Below are 20,846 nucleotides of genomic sequence, written 5' to 3'. Positions count from 1 at the left end.
CCCTCGATTAGCATCAATCACTACTAATCGTCTTTCATCATAAACGTTGCCCACTTGCCCCAATGTCGTTCAACGTCAGCGGTCAGGGAATGAACAGCACTTGCTTTTAAATTTCTGCACATTGTGACAAAATGCTTTTGAAACAACTTTCGATTTGGCAAAGATTATTACCCAGCTAGTACCAATGGGTATTTGGAATTCCTTATTTTTCACAAACGACACAAGTTTATTAAACCTGAACTACATGAACGCATCTAAAGTATTGCTGTAATTCACGCAAATTTTGTCGTCCTTACATGCGTAATGAATGAAACCATACATATTTCTCTAAAAATTATATGTATCGTTTTATCAAAATTACATCTGATGTTGAAATAATTGCAAAGTAGTACAGAGTCTCCTTGAATGCGAATAAAACTGTCTCAATAAATCTGACTCATTATCCAGATTTATCGTCTAACGTACGAAAACATTTTCTTTTCTTGTTTGTTTCGTCCTACATGATTTTGTATATTACCAACTTGACAGAATTTTGATCTCATATGTTAGGTTGAAAAGTTCTTTGACTGCACTACATAAGTTTGGATGCGACGTGGCATGTACAATCCTCTGTCAATCCAGACAAATAAAATAGTGTCTTATTACAAATAGATATTACAATTTATGGCTAAAAAATGTGTAAGTCACACTTGAAGATCCAAACTTATAACCACCCGAATAACGTATTTTTAGTTGCCGATGCAGCGGTCTTGACTGAAACATAAAGATTTGTATAAAGGCAGGGCATGAATTTTCGACGAATCATCAACATCAATGAGCAGTATTATAAATTGATGACAAATTTCATTAAAGTTAAGAATTCGATATAAGGTAGCAAATGAATTTGTCTTGGTATGCGTCCAAATTCAATTTCGAATTCAGATGTACGTTTCGATATCGGAACAATAGTGTAATGAGTATTATTGCCATCTACTCACCACTTGATACAACAGCATCCCATAGCGACCAACCGGAATCATAGGAGGACGACGTGTCGGAAGATTCTGAAATATGAGAATATTCGCAGTAATTAGGACAGAACTCTTCCTTACAAGATTAGCCGATAAGTGCATACTATAGTGACAATGTAGAAATATTGATCTCATATGGTGATAGGAGCATTACAAATACGTTTTATTATCAACGGTGTCTAGAGTATACGAATTACACTTACCATCAGAAAGAGTAGTGACGACTGTGGTCGGAGTTTCCGTTGTGGTAGCTGAAATGTGTGTAAAATATAATAATCAGCTGTTGGAAGATCCGTTCTCAATAACGGAAACATTGTTCAGTAAAAGCATTTGATCAAGTAAGTCGATTTGAAATATAACGTAATGTCAATTAGATCAATTATTGTCACTTTTGGCGATAGCGATATGTTTATGATGATTTCCTTTGACAGATGAATTTGATTTCGTCCACTTACGAGCAGAAGTAGTTGTCTGAGCTTCGGTTGTTGTTTGAACTTCAGTCGTTGTCTGTGCTGTGGTTGTTGCAGCTTCGGTGGTTGTCTGAGCTTCGGTCGTTGTCTGATCTTCGGTTGTTGACGCAGCTACATCAGTTGTTCCAGCTCCGGTCGTTGAAGCAGCTTCGTCACTTGTTCCAGCTTCGGTCGTTGACGCAGCTTCGTCAGTTGTTCCAGCTTCGTCATTTGTTCCAGCTTCGGTCGTTGACGCAGTTTCGTCAGTTGTTCCAGCTTCGTCACTTGTTCCAGCTTCGGTCGTTGACGCAGCTTCGTCACTTGTTCCAGCTTCGGTCGTTGACGCAGCTTCGTCACTTGTTCCAGCTTCGGTCGTTGCCGCAGATTCGTCACTTGTTCCAGCTTCGGTTGTTGATGCAGCTTCGTCACCCGTTCCAGCTTCGGTCGTTGATGCAGCTTCGTCAGTTGTTCCAGCTTCGTCACTTGTTCCAGCTTCGGTCGTTGAAGCAGCTTCGTCACTTGTTCCAGCTTCGGTCGTTGAAGCAGCTTCGTCACCCGTTCCAGCTTCGGTCGTTGACGCAGCTTCGTCACCTGTTCCAGCTTCGGTCGTTGACGCAGCTTCGTCACCCGTTCCAGCTTCGGTCGTTGAAGCAGCTTCGTCACTTGTTCCAGCTTCGGTCGTTGACGCAGCTTCGTCACCTGTTCCAGCTTCGGTCGTTGAAGCAGCTTCGTCACTTGTTCCAGCTTCGGTCGTTGAAGCAGCTTCGTCACTTGTTCCAGCTTCGGTCGTTGACGCAGCTTCGTCACCCGTTCCAGCTTCGGTCGTTGAAGCAGCTTCGTCACTTGTTCCAGCTTCGGTCGTTGACGCAGCTTCGTCACCCGTTCCAGCTTCGGTCGTTGAAGCAGCTTCGTCAGTTGTTCCAGCTTCGTCACTTGTTCCAGCTTCGGTTGTCGACGCACCTTCGTCACTCGTTCCAGCTTCGGTCGTTGACGCAGCTTCGTCACTCGTTCCAGCTTCGGTTGTTGATGCCGCTTCGTCACCCTTTCCAGCTTCGGTCGTTGAAGCAGCTTCGTCAGTTGTTCCAGCTTCGTCACTTGTTCCAGCTTCGGTTGTCGACGCACCTTCGTCATTTGTTCCAGCTTCGGTCGTTGATGCAGCTTCGTCACTTGTTCCAGCTTCGGTCGTTGACGCAGCTTCGTCACCTGTTCCAGCTTCGGTCGTTGAAGCAGCTTCGTCACTTGTTCCAGCTTCGGTCGTTGACGCAGCTTCGTCACCCGTTCCAGCTTCGGTCGTTGAAGCAGCTTCGTCACTTGTTCCAGCTTCGGTCGTTGAAGCAGCTTCGTCACCCGTTCCAGCTTCGGTCGTTGAAGCAGCTTCGTCACTTGTTCCAGCTTCGGTCGTTGAAGCAGCTTCGTCACCCGTTCCAGCTTCGGTCGTTGAAGCAGCTTCGTCACTTGTTCCAGCTTCGGTTGTCGACGCACCTTCGTCACTTGTTCCAGCTTCGGTCGTTGACGCAGCTTCGTCACCCGTTCCAGCTTCGGTCGTTGAAGCAGCTTCGTCACTTGTTCCAGCTTCGGTCGTTGAAGCAGCTTCGTCACCCGTTCCAGCTTCGGTCGTTGATGCAGCTTCGTCAGTTGTTCCAGCTTCGTCACTTGTTCCAGCTTCGGTTGTCGACGCACCTTCGTCACTTGTTCCAGCTTCGGTCGTTGAAGCAGCTTCGTCACTTGTTCCAGCTTCGGTCGTTGACGCAGCTTCGTCACTTGTTCCAGCTTCGGTCGTTGAAGCAGCTTCGTCACCCGTTCCAGCTTCGGTCGTTGAAGCAGCTTCGTCACTTGTTCCAGCTTCGGTCGTTGACGCAGCTTCGTCACCCGTTCCAGCTTCGGTCGTTGAAGCAGCTTCGTCAGTTGTTTCAGCTTCGTCACTTGTTCCAGCTTCGGTTGTCGACGCACCTTCGTCACTCGTTCCAGCTTCGGTCGTTGACGCAGCTTCGTCACTCGTTCCAGCTTCGGTTGTTGATGCAGCTTCGTCACTTGTTCCAGCTTCGGTCGTTGACGCAGCTTCGTCACCTGTTCCAGCTTCGGTCGTTGAAGCAGCTTCGTCACTTGTTCCAGCTTCGGTCGTTGAAGCAGCTTCGTCAGTTGTTCCAGCTTCGGTTGTCGACGCACCTTCGTCACTTGTTCCAGCTTCGGTCGTTGAAGCAGCTTCGTCAGTTGTTCCAGCTTCGTCACTTGTTCCAGCTTCGGTCGTTAATGCAGCTTCGTCAGTTGTTCCAGCGTCGGTGGTTGAAGCAGCTTCGTCACTTGTTCCAGCGTCAGTCGCTGATGCAGCTTCATCAGTCGTTTCAGCTTCGGTCGTTGACGCAGCTTCGTCACTTGTTCCAGCTTCGGTCGTTGTCTGTGCTTCAGTCGTCGTCGCAACTTCAGTGGTTGTCGCGGCTTCGTTAATTGTCGCAGTCGAATTAACTCTCCATTCAACAGATGCTTTACCTAGAATACAGAGATCTCAGAAACAGCATCGGGAAATCCAATCACACGGGGTGACAGACATTATACCTCACTGTAAATCTCAGAATTTTGTCGATTGCAATTAGATCTTAATTTCGATTGCTCTAACGTACTAGCTGTTGGCTGGTATATTTCTGCAAATGTAGTTATAATGCAACATGAAACTGTTCAACAGATGTAATAAAAACCTGAGCAAATGTCACAGTCTCTGATGTGCGAATCAATGCTAGCTGCGTATCACAAGTGTGAGTTAATCAAATCACATTACCGTACTCAAGCGGTATCTGATATTTAGAATATGTTTTGGAGTCTCTAGTTGTTGTTTTGTGGTAAAGTCAACTATTGTACCGTTCACATCGTTCAATTGCATTCTCATCAGTGCGAATAAAGCTTTGCGTTCATCAGGCATGTTCGTTTGAAAATTCAGGCGAGCGTAAGGCTTGATGCAAATGTATTAGGAAATTTTTCCAACCGGTTTAAAAATTATCATATTTTTCAGTCTTCGTATTCAATGTAATATGACTGTAGTTCACTCGTTAGTGAGAATAAATCACGTTGAAATGAACTTAACGACAAATAGAACGTGTTCAATTCACGAAATGTGTATAAAAATGGTGCTATTTACGGTAGGAATAACATTACTTGTTGTGACACTTACCAAATTGACTACCGGAATCTGCATTGTCTGATGGTGCTTGTTCTCCAGAGCTACTGCCTAGAATTGTAAATGCAACTGAATAAACCAAATAGCAAATGAAACTTTTTCATTCACAAATTCTGTATGAAATATTGGTTTTCACGCCTGTAAAGACATTGCTTGTTGTGACTATCAATGTGACACTTACCTGATTGACTGCCGGAACCTGCATTGTTTGCTGATGCTTGTTCACCAGAGTTATCACCTAGAATTGTGAATGCAACCGAATGAACGAAGAAACGAATGACACGCTTTTCTTCTACAATATCTGAATGAAAATAGTGCTTCTTACGCCAGGAAAAACATTACTTGTTTTATTAGTTAGTGTTACACATACCAGATTGACTACCGGAACCTGCATTGTTTGCTGGTGCTTGTTCACCAGAGTTGTCACCTAGAATTGTAAATGCAACCAAATGAACCAAAACGCAAATGAAACGATTTTCTTTTACAAAACCTGAATTAAAATAGTGCTTTCCACGCCAGGAAAAACATCACTTGTTTTATTAGTTAGTGTTACACATACCAGATTGACTACCGGAACCTGCATTGTTTGCTGGGGCTTGTTCACCAGAGTTGTCACCTAGAATTGTAAATGCAACCAAATGAACCAAAACGCAAATGAAACGATTTTCTTTTACAAAACCTGAATTAAAATAGTGTTTTCCACGCCAGGAAAAACATCACTTGTTTTATTAGTTAGTGTTACACATACCAGATTGACTACCGGAACCTGCATTGTTTGCTGATGCTTGTTCACCAGAGTTATCACCTAGAATTGTGAATGCAACCGAATGAACGAAGAAACGAATGACACGCTTTTCTTCTACAATATCTGAATGAAAATAGTGCTTCTTACGCCAGGAAAAACATTACTTGTTTTATTAGTTAGTGTTACACATACCAGATTGACTACCGGAACCTGCATTGTTTGCTGGTGCTTGTTCACCAGAGTTGTCACCTAGAATTGTAAATGCAACCAAATGAACCAAAACGCAAATGAAACGATTTTCTTTTACAAAACCTGAATTAAAATAGTGCTTTCCACGCCAGGAAAAACATCACTTGTTTTATTAGTTAGTGTTACACATACCAGATTGACTACCGGAACCTGCATTGTTTGCTGGGGCTTGTTCACCAGAGTTGTCACCTAGAATTGTAAATGCAACCAAATGAACCAAAACGCAAATGAAACGATTTTCTTTTACAAAACCTGAATTAAAATAGTGTTTTCCACGCCAGGAAAAACATCACTTGTTTTATTAGTTAGTGTTACACATACCAGATTGACTACCGGAACCTGCATTGTTTGCTGATGCTTGTTCACCAGAGTTATCACCTAGAATTGTGAATGCAACCGAATGAACGAAGAAACGAATGACACGCTTTTCTTCTACAATATCTGAATGAAAATAGTGCTTCTTACGCCAGGAAAAACATTACTTGTTTTATTAGTTAGTGTTACACATACCAGATTGACTACCGGAACCTGCATTGTTTGCTGGTGCTTGTTCACCAGAGTTGTCACCTAGAATTGTAAATGCAACCAAATGAACCAAAACGCAAATGAAACGATTTTCTTTTACAAAACCTGAATTAAAATAGTGCTTTCCACGCCAGGAAAAACATCACTTGTTTTATTAGTTAGTGTTACACATACCAGATTGACTACCGGAACCTGCATTGTTTGCTGGGGCTTGTTCACCAGAGTTGTCACCTAGAATTGTAAATGCAACCAAATGAACCAAAACGCAAATGAAACGATTTTCTTTTACAAAACCTGAATTAAAATAGTGCTTTCCACGCCAGGAAAAACATCACTTGTTTTATTAGTCAGTGTTACACGTACCAAATTGACTACCGGAACCTGCATTGTTTGCTGGTGCTTGTTCACCAGAGTTGTCACCTAGAATTGTAAATGCAACCAAATGAACCAAAACGCAAATGAAACGATTTTCTTTTACAAAACCTGAATTAAAATAGTGCTTTCCACGCCAGGAAAAACATCACTTGTTTTATTAGTTAGTGTTACACATACCAGATTGACTACCGGAACCTGCATTGTTTGCTGGTGCTTGTTCACCAGAGTTGTCACCTAGAATTGTAAATGCAACCAAATGAACCAAAACGCAAATGAAACGATTTTCTTTTACAAAACCTGAATTAAAATAGTGCTTTCCACGCCAGGAAAAACATCACTTGTTTTATTAGTTAGTGTTACACATACCAGATTGACTACCGGAACCTGCATTGTTTGCTGGTGCTTGTTCACCAGAGTTGTCACCTAGAATTGTAAATGCAACCAAATGAACCAAAACGCAAATGAAACGATTTTCTTTTACAAAACCTGAATTAAAATAGTGCTTTCCACGCCAGGAAAAACATCACTTGTTTTATTAGTTAGTGTTACACATACCAGATTGACTACCGGAACCTGCATTGTTTGCTGGTGCTTGTTCACCAGAGTTGTCACCTAGAATTGTAAATGCAACCAAATGAACCAAAACGCAAATGAAACGATTTTCTTTTACAAAACCTGAATTAAAATAGTGCTTTCCACGCCAGGAAAAACATCACTTGTTTTATTAGTTAGTGTTACACATACCAGATTGACTACCGGAACCTGCATTGTTTGCTGGTGCTTGTTCACCAGAGTTGTCACCTAGAATTGTAAATGCAACCAAATGAACCAAAACGCAAATGAAACGATTTTCTTTTACAAAACCTGAATTAAAATAGTGCTTTCCACGCCAGGAAAAACATCACTTGTTTTATTAGTCAGTGTTACACGTACCAAATTGACTACCGGAACCTGCATTGGTTGCTGATGCTTGTTCTCCAGAGCCGTCACCTAAATAAAGTGCTTCGAATGTAGAAAGATCTTCTTATAGATGCTGCTGCGTATGTAAGAAAAATGTGTCTCATCTTATTAGCTTAGTTTTACACTCACCCATGTTATCCGAGAAACCTGCATTGTTCAGCGGCGCTTGTTCGTCAAAGATGGTATCTGAAATACGTCAACAATAAATGGATACCATTCTTCCAACACCTCAAATATAGTAGACTTCTTTCACACATACTAACAGCTGTATTGTCCATAAGCGTATGTAGCTTTTTATCTATCGGAAATAACAATCACCGCTAGGTTGAATTGTTAGCTACTTACTTTGTCCTACAAATCCAATGACCGGTGAATCATCTTGAACGTCAACGTTGGCATCTAAATCAGGTAAATATGATGGAGAATGTCTGAATATGGAAATGTTTGAAAAATAAAAAAACTACCTACAATATGCGAATAATTAGCCAAATTCTTGGACAACATGTTAACCGATACACGGAGTTGTACAGGAACATCATAATTATTACTCTGATCATCATCGTGAACCTACCATTATCAATTGGCTGTTCGTCATTGCCTACTGGAATGCCCGCATCAGCGTCTGAAATGGACGTAGGTTAATACGAACGACGACAAAACACTTGCCACGTTACATTACATCAGCGCTGTCGAAAATAAACTTCTTTGTCTATCGAGCGAAAAGATTCTACAGGATTCAAAAACTCGTTCGATGAAATGAAAATTGAGTGAACCGTCCAACACAATACCGCGATTTACTATTGTGCTCCATTATCATTCACTGAAACTTCATTTTCGCTCTGTAATATGACTGAACAATATTAACAACGATTCAATCGCAGCTCACTGACACCAGCCCAGTATCATTCAATAGGAACTTTTACATAGGACAAGAAAATTGATCGACAAAATTCTACCCATTGACAAAATGAACCAATCCCTATATAAATCGGAGCGATTCCAATCGCGAGAATTTTTCCTAAAATCACTGAATCCATATGAAAACCCACATTCATTGTTTCGTTTAAACCTTAATTCAAAAACTTTCAACTCCATCTGATTCTTATTCTACATTCTATAAAGCTGTTGGAATAAATAGTCAAACTTTGAATAGACAGCTTTTCTTGGACATCTTGAATAAAATGATTAGCCTAACATATTTGAATAGCTGCATTTTGTACGAATATTTGTACTTTTCCATGCATATTGAATGACATTTGTCAATCGATCAAGAATCATTGTCTGCTCACCTTCACCCTGAATTCCGAAGGCTGCTTGCCCGTTTTCATTATCGCCTTGACTCACGATGTAATCTGAAACACGTGAACTTGATAAAGCTACCTCGAGATTGAACTCTTGAAAAGGAACGAACCCTTCTCATACAATCTTACGGCTGTATTTCTCACAAACATATTTATGTCTTGATCGTATTTGTAACATGAAATTCATTGCTGTGTAGATTGCTATCCACCCACCTATGTTTCCTTGGAATGGAGCAGGTGGCAATCCCTCAGAATATTGTTGATCTCCTCCGTTGACGTCTGAAACATGCAAGTGTTAAAACCAATGCTCTTGTTCTCGTGTAGCATCCATTAATAACACTGATCTTCTCATAATATTTATCTTTCACACTCACCTATCGGAACATTTTCAGGCTCAAAATTCATTGAGTCAAACCCATTGTTGAACTCTGGAATATCACCCATGTTTTCTTGGAATGAAGCAGGTGGCAATCCTTCAGAATATTGTTGATCTCCTCCGTTGACGTCTGAAACATGCAAGTGTTAAAATCAATGCTCTTGTTCTCGTGTAGCATCCATTAATAACACTGATCTTCTCATAATATTTATCTTTCACACTCACCTATCGGAACATTTTCAGGCTCAAAATTCATTAAGTCGAATCCATTGTTGAACTCTGGAATACCACCCATATTTCCTTGGATTGGAGCAGGTGGCAACCCTTCCAAATATTGTTGGTCTCCTCCATTGACCTCTGAAACACGTAAATATTGAAAGCAATGCTCTTTTTCTCATGTAGCATCCATTAGTAATACTGATCATCTCTTGATATTAATCCTTCACTCTCACCTATCGGAACAATTTCCGGCCCAGAATTGATCGACTCGAATCCATTTTGGATCTCTGAAATACGACGCAGTTAATTTTAACGGTGATAAAAGACTTTCGCCATGTTACACAGCATCGGTAAGACACATCTATGTTTACTGTAGTAAGGATTCATTGGAATCCACATGTTGGTGTCGATGTTAATGAAGTAAGAATCAAGCGGTGACTGAAATGGACAAATCTCTGTGAAATTGATTCTGCCCTTATCAGTAACACTGATGACCTCTAAGCTTTGTTATTCATTGCTCACCTTCAATTCCATCACCTCCGAAACCGCTACCCTCGTTATTGTCCGGTGAAGGTATATCAGAAATGACTAAAATACGGAAAAATTTATGCTATTAGCGATGAACTGAGAATTAGCCTGCAGTTGGTAAATAAATCAGCAGCCTTTCATCCTTTGGGTGTTGATGATAGTTAGGTGATGCACATTTGGACGCAAAATCGTAATAAGTGAAACAAAAAACCGTGTACTCACCTCGTGTATGAATTCTGCCGCAGAGTTGGAACAACACCAACACGGCGAGAATCGAGCAGGAAGATTTCTTCATAGTGAGCAGAAGAGAACCAGCAACGAATAATCCGGTAATGTATACAGATTTAAGGTGGCATATTTATACCCATGAGACGCAGTCATGTGATTATCAATTGGCTTTACACAACTGTGATACTATAAACATACGTCATCAGAACGCAGAAATGGAACGTGCTTTGACAATATTGCCAATATTTAAAAACCAAGAAATTTCACCTACAACTTGTCACTTCTTCAAGGATTATCAAAACTTCTTGTGCTAGGTTTTGCGTACCAATATCATTTAGTGGAAAAAGGACGGTTAACGAACAAGAAGAAACTGGTGTTTGCTGATACAAGTACCAGTTGAAAATTGATGGGTTACAAAACCCATCACGTATTGCATGAATAAAGTTATACGATATACAGAAATTGATTGATTAACTTTTCATTCTCGTTTTTATTAACGTATGAAAGTTCTTGCAGCCTCAGGTTACTTTATTAATCATCGATAAATGATAAACTATCCATGCAAAATCATCGGCGAGGAAATAAATCAGTGTGCATGATGACACGTCGTCAAAATCCTAAAAACTTTAAAGCTGCTTTCATCGTCGGAAATTTTCTCATTCTACCACCAGACTATTTGCACATATTTTACCTCCGATAATTCTGCTTCCTTCATTTGGTTTCGATTCACAAATAACACGTACTTTCGCATTTGTCACAATATAATAACCGCTTTTTAGTTTACTTTGGATTATCAGAAAATTTTTCAACAGCTGTGGTGTCAAGAGTATTTGATATCAACTGGGCGATTCGCTGCTTTGCACAAACGGAACAGTTCAACTGCAAAAATTGGAGTGGCTTACCGAACCATTATACATAAAACGTGACTAAGGTATTTTCATAAACTACGTTTTCAAATTATGTGATTAAAAATTTCCTAAAAATTATTTCAAGTAACTAACTAGGATTGGAATAGAATGGTGCATTAGTTTAGATTAAATTGTGTTTGACGAGCTCGAACGGACAATTTTCGTAACCACAATTTGATATGGACAATGATTTGCATCTCCATTATTTGGACGTGATTTGAAGTTGTTGCGATCGAATTAATTACCCTAGACAATTAGACAACAAAGTGACTCTTGCTATAGTATTATGAATATTTCACTTGAAACCCTTCGCTGTCACAATGACTTATTGATACCAATCTGAAGACATCTTTTATCCGCTTTAAGTTATCCAAACATCCTTAAACATTAAGTGGACTGTGACAAGCAACGTACACAGTAAACTATTGCGGTTACTTGAAATTTACATCCATAATGTAACCAATTTAGCTGAAAAGTTTTATAAATTCAGACCAAAAAACACTTTTCTATCATTACAACGAATCATGGACAAATTTTGAAACCATCTGATTCTAATCTAGCGTATTCAAATTTGACGAAACTTACCTGGTTATTTATTCATTAAAGATGTTATAAATTTTCTTGATATCCTGAAGTCAACGCTGAGATTTTCAAATTTCTGGATAGTAACAACTAATAAAATTTTCGCGAGGTTCACCAGGTTCATGAAGGGCAAGGACGGATTATACGTTCTCAAACATAGAACTCAAAGTAACACTTTTCTCCCGCATTTCCGGGAAATCTGAGATCATACTTTCTTTTATTTTCTTTTCGAGTTAATAATATGAACAGAGTTGAGTGGGAAATAAAGTTCTATGTGTAGTACGGGAATAATCACCTACTTTATTCTCTTGTCACATAATGTATTATCGATAAAAGGAACTGTGACGTTCCGATAGCTGATCATAAAGTATACATTTACTGTGATTGCGTGATAGTTAGGGTGGTCAGAGATTTTCAATTCATACCCATGAAACACTTGCCTGCTTGTCAAGTAAGCTTGACAAAAATGAAAAATCTGTCACGTACAGCTGTCAAAGACTTGTTTACCTTATGCCAACGATAAATTGTTCTTGTTTGCTTCTGTCCGCCGGAATTAAAGTCAGGTCAACTGTCTTAGCAACAAACAAAATGAGATTGATTATTGAGGGTAATGAAATCGAGAAAGATTTATCGCTCAAGACATTTTAGAAATTACGTTGAATGGAGAAGAGTGAAATTAGAATATTCATATGTTGAGCAGCCTCCGACTTCATCATTTGATTTGTGAAAACAACTGTGGAACTCTTCAAACTTTATTTGCTGATGAAAACTTTAATTTACTTGATCACACCACAATTATTCAATGCCAGAATTCATTCTTCGGGCTGCCCTACGAAAAACACTTTATGCACAAAATATTTTTTTAATTCATGTTCCAAAACAGGGTGATCAGATCTGGGATTGAAATAATAAAGGTGATACGCGTGCAAATATCGTGATAGCAATAGTTTAAGAATCTGTTTCATATACTGAAACTTATAACTGATTAATAATGATTAGTTCATTGCACGCTTCTCGGTATCTGAAAAATCATTCTCATAGCATGACAAAAAGAGAGTAGTTCTTGATTTCTGAACCCGTTGAAGAAGGATGAAAAATAATTAAAAAGGTGAGAGAAACGTGAAACACATCGACACAGCATTTGCAGGATATTCATTGAAGTCATTTTTTGTTCGATTTTTTCTTTTCGTATTGAGAAAATGTTATTTGGAGATCAAGTTGTTTGTGTATCATCAGTCATTGTCAAGGTACTGATGACTTTTTTCTAAGAAATCAATCGCGCTTTGTGTATAAAAAAAAATTATCTTTCTCCGAGCTCCTTGAAATTCGCATCTCATATACATATATACACAAAAACTTGTATGTACTTACCGTCCAATAATCTGCTTATTCAAGTTGAAATTGTACGACTGTGATAAGATAGGCTTGATATTGAAAAATCAAAAGTCACGATCTCACATAGAATTCAAAATTTATAAAAAATCCTAACTGGTAGGGATTCATAAAAAGGAACATCATATCGAAATCAAACTCATTGAACTATCAGCAACATAAATATTGACACAAATTTAGGACTTTGATAACTTCACTGTGTGTGATTGCAGAAAATTTAAATTAGCTTAACCACTGGTTTTGGTTTTTCTGCTAACTATTGAAATCGTTCGAAAGAGGCTAGGCTTTATTTTTATATCTGGACTATCGGTGGAAAAATTCTGTTCACACGAATTTGAATGGGCTGGAAATATAGTCCGAGGTTTCAAAACGACAATGTTTTATTTATTTTAAAATTTTCTTTTTATACAACGTTATATATACTGCTATAGCCGATGCAATTTATGGTACAGTAATAATTATTGTAAAATAGTGAATAATCACTGCATTAAATAAATTTTATTCGCATTTCGATTAAAAATATATTATCACTCCGCCACGAGAGTCTGTACAATAGCTGACATAACACACTCATCCTTCAGTCGTACCAAATTAGTCACGAATAGTTATTATATTACAATTAACAAACGCCGTACGGCTTACGATAGATATATTACACGATATCGTATTTGTGAAAATGATAAATTTCTTTGAAAATAATATACGAGATTTATTAGTGTACAAAATTTTTCATTTATTCATATATTTTTATGTATATCTTACTCGTTATTCCGATATTTAATTACATCGTTTCCCAATATCTCCCGATCTTTCGGTTTTTTAATTACCTCCGCATCTTGATCTCCAAAAAAGATTGCAAATGAGAAAATTTCCATCACAGCTATAACAATTTTCAGGCTAGCTATACTATTATTAGAAAAACCACAAATCTCGTACATATAGGCAACAACAATCGTAGCAGTAATTAATTAAGATACAAACAGGTAACATTTTTTACAGCGATATTAGAGAGCAATAACTGCGCTTGAACTTTCACTTTTAATACACCAAGCAATATAAACCAAATAAACTAACAAGACACCGATTATTAATTAATTCCGCGAAGCAAATCAAACGGTCATCAGCTCACCGATACGAACATTTCCGCAAATTGATTGTTACCAAAATGTCAAACTGCAGCTCGGTTGAACTTATTCATCGTTTCGTAATGCCAATTATGGTGAAGAAAAAAAGAAATTATTCTCAAAGATAATTACTCGTGAAAACGAATTTTGAGGAATCCATCATTCCAATGAATCATTTGGTTTTAAATAAATAGAAAGCACGTTACAAATGCAAACACAGATTGAGGCAATATTGCACAAAAGAAAAGGTTGAAAATTCATCTTTGGAAACATAACGCGAAGATATTCCGCTCTCTCGTTTATTCCAGCAACATTGCTTCCGCTTGACATTTGTTTTTCCGAAACGTTGAACTAGACGCTGCAGTTTTGCCCTAAAAATTAATTTTTCCATGTGTATGTACATAATATGTGATATATATATATGTTTGGATGTGTTTATAGCGTTGTTTACAATTCAATAAGTTTAAAACATGTTTACTAGAACATTTGGTATAAAGTTGACATGATTAGCTATTACAGACTAGTTAAATTCTTACTATTTCCTCCAGATCAAACATCGATATTAGTTTAGTCCTTATGAATGTAACCATTGGTCTCGTATGTACTACCAGAGCAATAATCGTAATTTTTGTTGTTTTTTTTTTTTTTTTACTCTCTGCCCAAAGCTTTGTCAGTATCCAGAGTTTCGACGATTAATCGCAGCGTAAAATCAATTTCATTAATTTATCCATTTACTTAAAATTGAATAATCGGACACCGTTAAGTTTCGAAGTTGAAAATAACGATCGATAATAATTCTTTAACAACACATTATGAACAATAAAAGTGATTCTAGGAGAAACCTGCTCACGCTCGTACGTATATTATACAATATTCTTTGGCAAAATATTTCATCTTACCCTGTTTCGCGACGTCTTATATATATAATCGCTTATACGTTACGTCTTGATAAATTTACGATCTTGCCTTAAGGGCGAAAAGAGATTCTTCGGCTAAACGTTATTATTCAGCCCGATAAAACATGTACAGTATACGTATATATATATATTATTATATATATATATATATTATTATATTATCGATCCGTTAAAAAATTGTGCTATATTACAGAGCATATTTATTATTTATATGTTACACGTGGGTCATATTTTACACACACGTATGTATTTCACGAGTATATATATATGTATAATTTGATCTCCTCCTGCCTTTCAAGTTGTAGAAAATTCCTACGTAACATACATACGCATACTTGTAGGTAGTGTCCGAAAATCTATTTACCTGAGTTAACGAAAACTGAATTGATATAATTATTTTTCATATTGTCGTGTCACATTTTTCATGAATATGCCGACCATCGCGCCATTTTTCAAGAGACAACGAATTTCGTGCAAACGTCTCGCCATATTATTTTCTTTTCTTCTTTTTTCATCTCCAAATCTTTTTCACACAATTCAAGTCTGCATTTAGCATTATATATAGTATAATTGCGCGTTGTATTTAAATGTTAATTCTCACGCTTTACTGAACCCGACTTCATGCTTATCATTATCCAGAATAACGTTCCGACACCTGTGCAAATTTTATACAACTGCCAGCAGACGATATACGTACATAAAAAATCATCTAATCTCCCAATTTACACCATTCGGTGTCCTCTACCATTGACCGTTATTAACATTTTCACACGTGTACAAGCCATAGCTGATTTTTTTTTATCCCTACCTTTCGGCTCGAGAAGTTGCCTCATTCTCAATTTTCTTTGATCAACTGCGATTTGAATTTTAAACTATCCATAGCTTGGCGTCGTATCGAGTTGATGACAATTGAAAGATTATTAAGATCATGTAACAGAAAGTATATATATATATAATAATAATAATAATAATAATTTATGTACTATATAATGTGTCTGTGTGGGGGTTTCAATATATATTTATATTATATATATATATATATATATATATATATATATATATATATATATATATATCATATGAATTTATAATAATCTTGAGTAATGATGATTGACAATGAAACGACACGAGGAATATCGTTGACGGTTTTCCAAATCGTGTCACATACATGCGGGCCGGACTCTTCCAAATGCGTGATCTGAAATCAGAAGTTAAAAGAAAAATAACACTTTTGTAAAACTTAACAGAACAACAATGGAGAAAAAAAAAAAAAAAAAACATAACAAGAAAGAAACGTAAAAAATGATCTGAAAGAATGATTGAAAAACTGTTTCATTTGCATTAAACAATGAGAAGATCAGATTCTCGTATGCGTATAATGAAAATCGAAAGAGAAAATATGTGAACAAACCTTGTTGCAAGCAGTTCAAAATATGGAAGAACAGACGACAAGAGTATTGACCAGGAGTATCATCAGCCCGTTAGGAATCGAACTCACCGCGTTACCTGAAACATAAGAATTGAACAAAAATTTTTAAAGATTCGGTTTAAAAAAAAAAGAGTATGACTTTCGGTTACGAGAATTAAGACCGTTTCCTTTGGCCATAGTTGAAATTCTCACCTTAATTTTATGCGGAGATAGAAGAGGATGAAAGAAAAACAGATAATATATTGTGAGGGAAGAAGAGAAAAAGGGAGGGAGACGAGGGGGTAAAATATTCGAGACGGACAAGAGGGTGGCTGACTGAGCTTTACTGATGCCGGGCAGTTGAAGCGGGATAAAATTTTACGGTCGCATATGAACTTGAATTTACGGCAGTGTTGGACAGCGGAACTATCTGGGGGATGAAATAACGGTGCCAAATGGGACGGGGCGAGATGGAGGAAGAGAGGAAGAGCCGGGGGTGTAACGAGAAAGTGGCGGAGGAGAAGCAGGGCTTCTGCGCTTCATTGTCGCGACTTTATGGAGGCGAGCATGTCTCCGGACCCAAAGACCCTCAAAGAATTTCTATTTCACGTTCTCAGCGTTCTCGGCGATGCTTCTATTCCTTCCTCCATTCCTCTTTCTGCCCCGTTCAAACCCTTGACCGTTTTAACAACGGCGACATTTGCCGCCGCGAGTTCCTTTCTCAAACGCTCTCCTTTTACCTCGCGGCTTCGACTCTCAACCCTTATTTTATTTCTTACCGAACCGGAGGTTGATGCTTCGGCAAATTTCGAAAACACGCTGTTTCAACTTCTCGTAGAATTCCACCGATATTTTACAACCGGATGTTCGAAGATATTGTTTTAGAAAGATTTTACGAAATTCTCATCGTTCTAGATAATTGTAGAAAAATTTTTACCGATTAAAATTCGCCTCCTGTATAATTTTTTAATCAAATTGCAAATCGAGCGAAGAAGAAACTTTTTTTTTTTTTTTTTTCTCTCACCTGGGAATATTGAAATGACGAAGAAAAAACGATTAAATCGATCTGCTTGACCAAAAAGCACAAATGCCCAACTTGTCACATTTCAGTAAACCGTAATTATAAAATCATTCGAGAATAATTACCATAATTTCAGGAGACATTGAGGAATTTATATATCAAATAATTGCTCGCATACCAACTTAGTCAGTTGATAACTAATAATAACGCCTAGCTAGAAGCATGCTTAGCGATCCAATAAGTAAGTGGACGTGTCGATGAGCCTGCTGAGGGAATTTTGGGGGTCGCAAAACGACGATAACAACAATATCGTAAAAGTGGATGTGGTTAATTATTGACCAAAGCATTCCGAGCTACGTGCTTGCAGCACAGCAGCTTGTTTGCTCGATGAAATATCTCGGAGTGTAACGACAAGAGTTAGAAACCGCGGTGCATTTGGATATGAAGCAAGCCATCTGAGGAGATTGGGCTTAATCCAATTCACAAAACGACGCAAATCTTCTCGGCTCGAGAGTTGGTTGAGTGTGGAACCGGCGTCTCGAGAGTCACGACGAGGAATGGTGAGGAGGACTCAAAAGTTGAAACAGTGAGCCAAGCTGCAGGGAGACGAAACGGAAACTCGATATCTACCAAACAACTGTTTAAACACGCGTCGAACCTGTTTCGGGACAAGAATCTCTCTAAATGCGAACAATTTTCGATCGGTGATATTCCATCGCTGAGAAAAGAGCTTGCGAAAAAAGCACGTCCCCAAAAAAACAGCCCCAAGATTTTTCGAAGCTCGAAAGCTTCGACGATCGAACAATTTTTCCAACTAAAAATTCCGATTCCTCTGCGCTAATTAGTCTCATTTCATAGATACGGTGAAAATTTATCAGCACTAGAACCGAAGTCGTTTCTATTTAAGCGTCAACTCGGATTTCTCGACGGATCAAACCAGCCCACCTCGTCATAATTTGTATCCTAGCTACAGTCAGCTTATCGTTACGTGAATGCATAATTATTACCTACGTAACGCATTATTACATGGCAACCTTGTTAGCGTACTTATTAGCCAGTTTCCAGAACCTCGAAGTCTAGCCGACTAATTAGTCTCATTGCTCCGCATTACCGATCTGCGATTGATTAAACAAATTTCGATCACGCGCTAGCGAGCACGTTTGTCAAACCAATACCGAAGTCGGTTTGACGCTTGCCAATTCCCTTCCCCCTTCAACCCCCCCCCCCCCCCCCCCCCATCATTCCGAGGTCCGGGAATTGCGAAATGAACGCGGAGAAGGGATTAAAATCCGAAAATATGTTCCACTTCAGTTTCGCGAAGCCTCTGCGTCCCTTGCTTAGAAGAATCTTGAATTTCGAATATCAAAAATTGTGATACTGTGAGTACATTTTTTAGTATCGATATACGATCCACCAAATATATTGATCGCGATAACCAATCAGTGACGTTGATAATTTTTGTAAATTTTACCGCACTGTAATATATATACATACATACATATATATATATCAAATCAAATCCGTTTCCATGAATTATATGTATATATATATATATATATATTCATGGGAACGGATTTGATGGCCTGAATAAATTAATTAGGTGACGCAAACTTTATCATTTCATTAAAGCGTCGAAATAAAAATCGAGATTCAAATTAATTATACACAGTTGTACAATATTCGATAAAATAATCTTTTTAATATTGTAGTGAAATTATTCGATTAATTTTGGTACTTGCATCGTGTTTAATCGAGGAAAAAGAAAAAATAAATAAATAAAAACAACCAAATTCAAATCTCTGCAAAATACGCGTCTACAAATAGATCTTGATGAGCAGGCAAGCAAGACGATTTCAATGAGTGATAATTGGCTGACGGAATGATTGTTATTCACGGGGTGTTATCGACACGCGTTTGGCTGATTAGGATTAAACGTGACGCGCATCGCGAAGGGTGTGTCGAGTTTATAACGTAACTATGGGGTTATTCCGGCGCCTAGTGACAAAGTTTGTTTGCTTAGGTACCCTTTGTGTATATGTACGCTTCACGCACCGCGAGTTGACACAGTCGGAGGCTCAAAGCCTGCCCTTCAAATTCCATCCATATTTCAGAGCGGCTTTGGAGGAATCGCGGACTCAGCAGTCACCTGTTTTACATATTTTCTCACCCTTCGCGGCTGCATTGATACCCTTTGATGTCACCCGCCGCGTACGTATACGCACGTGTTCAACATGTATATATATATATATATATATATTTACAATATATACACATGTACATGTACACCCCTGGAGGGGTGAAATCAGAGCCTCAAAACTAGATGATAATGCACTTGAGATTCACCCCGCAGCCTTCCGACATTTCATGTATAAATTTACTCGCTTTCCTACCGAGTCCTAATCAACCCAAAGGGCATTTCAATAACGCAGTCGTAATTAACCCAAGTCACTTGCACGGGGTCCAGTTGACCCAAGAATCGACTTTGACGTACAATTTTAAAATCGACGTGCTCGAATCAGGGCTGCTTGTGCAAGTAAAATGACGAACGATTGAAAATACGTATTGCGTATTGTTTTATTTTTTTTTTTTTTTGCCTCAAGAATTTCTACCACATCCTCCATCGTTTTTGACACAACTTATATCTATTCGGAAGGACAGTTTTTTTTTCTCTGGTTTTCATGCAGACGATACAAGCTGAACAAATTTGATACACGTGTAAAGATCCAGCGATTGCGTCTTTAACAGTCCATCAGTTTAAATAGCAGTATACATATAATATATTATCCACCAAAATATATCGAGATGCAAATTATTCAAGGATACGAACTTATTTATATGAGTATATGCTTTATGAGAATATCGTTTTCTTCTTTTTCTTATAAATTACACAGCTGCTGAAAAAAGAAAATTTTTCGTCACGCAATTTATCCAACGCCTGGTACTTATTTCACAATTACAGGCTTACGTCAGAGTCGTTTACAACAGAAACAAATAAAAAAAAAAAGAAAGATAAAATAAGAAATATGCATTTTATTATTATACGCATGTATTTTTCTTCAGCGGCGATTACTTAGCTAAATTAAATATTTATCTCAGTTCGCACCTACCGCAATCATAATAAATTCAGTGTAACTTGGTTTGCCTATAATTTTGCCACACCCCTTATGCAATAAACTCAGTTCATTCTCGGCCCTAAATTCTCATCATATAATGACAAAGCATTGGTCTTTTTTTTCACAAAGTTGTGGCTAATCGCAAACATTCCCACCCTTCCTTTCGGACGCCTATAATAAGGGGGGGGGGGGGGGGGGGGATGCCATTACAGTCATGCAGATTGTCTGCCGTTTGATAATTCAAATT

The 20,846-nt window shown here is 38.2% G+C and overlaps 2 protein-coding genes across 3 annotated transcripts in view; both read right to left on the bottom strand.

Moving 5' to 3' along the window:
• Positions 1 to 969: 969 nt before the first annotated feature.
• On the bottom strand, positions 970 to 10,232 carry LOC124187077 (streptococcal hemagglutinin-like). The gene is made up of 26 exons (XM_046579329.1): positions 10,129 to 10,232; positions 9,901 to 9,966; positions 9,612 to 9,665; positions 9,385 to 9,516; positions 9,158 to 9,289; positions 8,997 to 9,062; positions 8,772 to 8,834; positions 8,054 to 8,104; positions 7,828 to 7,881; positions 7,612 to 7,668; positions 7,456 to 7,512; positions 7,267 to 7,323; positions 5,944 to 6,000; positions 5,755 to 5,811; positions 5,566 to 5,622; positions 5,377 to 5,433; positions 5,188 to 5,244; positions 4,999 to 5,055; positions 4,810 to 4,866; positions 4,623 to 4,679; positions 3,635 to 3,946; positions 3,140 to 3,364; positions 2,582 to 3,085; positions 1,466 to 2,545; positions 1,214 to 1,261; positions 970 to 1,043 (listed from the first exon to the last, which is right to left on the bottom strand). The coding sequence occupies exons 1-26, from the start codon at positions 10,199 to 10,201 to the stop codon at positions 970 to 972; spliced, it is 3,561 nt and encodes a 1,186-aa protein (XP_046435285.1). The 5' UTR covers positions 10,202 to 10,232.
• Positions 10,233 to 14,714: 4,482 nt separating this feature from the next.
• Positions 14,715 to 20,846, bottom strand: part of LOC124186301 — a 111,626-nt gene continuing 105,494 nt past the window's right edge. For both annotated transcript variants that reach the window (XM_046577865.1, XM_046577866.1), the window contains 2 exons: positions 16,469 to 16,563; positions 14,715 to 16,255 (listed from right to left, as the gene is read on the bottom strand). In XM_046577865.1, coding sequence (XP_046433821.1) covers positions 16,484 to 16,563 — 80 coding nt within the window. In that variant the 3' untranslated portion in view covers positions 14,715 to 16,255; positions 16,469 to 16,483. The remainder of the gene's footprint in view (positions 16,256 to 16,468; positions 16,564 to 20,846) is intronic.

The sequence above is a fragment of the Neodiprion fabricii genome, chromosome 7, assembly GCF_021155785.1.
Source record: "Neodiprion fabricii isolate iyNeoFabr1 chromosome 7, iyNeoFabr1.1, whole genome shotgun sequence".
Lineage (NCBI taxonomy): Eukaryota > Metazoa > Arthropoda > Insecta > Hymenoptera > Diprionidae > Neodiprion > Neodiprion fabricii.
This window is presented reverse-complemented; position numbering and strand designations above follow the sequence as displayed.

Excerpts from the sequence above, each read along its gene's own strand:
- LOC124187077 (XM_046579329.1), bottom strand. The coding sequence starts at position 10,201 with ATGAAGAAATCTTCCTGCTCGATTCTCGCCGTGTTGGTGTTGTTCCAA. Across the intron at positions 5,434-5,565 it reads AGGTTCCGGTAGTCAATCTG|GTGATAACTCTGGTGAACAA; the intron begins GTATGTGTAACA and ends TCACAATTCTAG. Across the intron at positions 1,262-1,465 it reads TCAGACAACTACTTCTGCTC|CTACCACAACGGAAACTCCG; the intron begins GTAAGTGGACGA and ends CACACATTTCAG.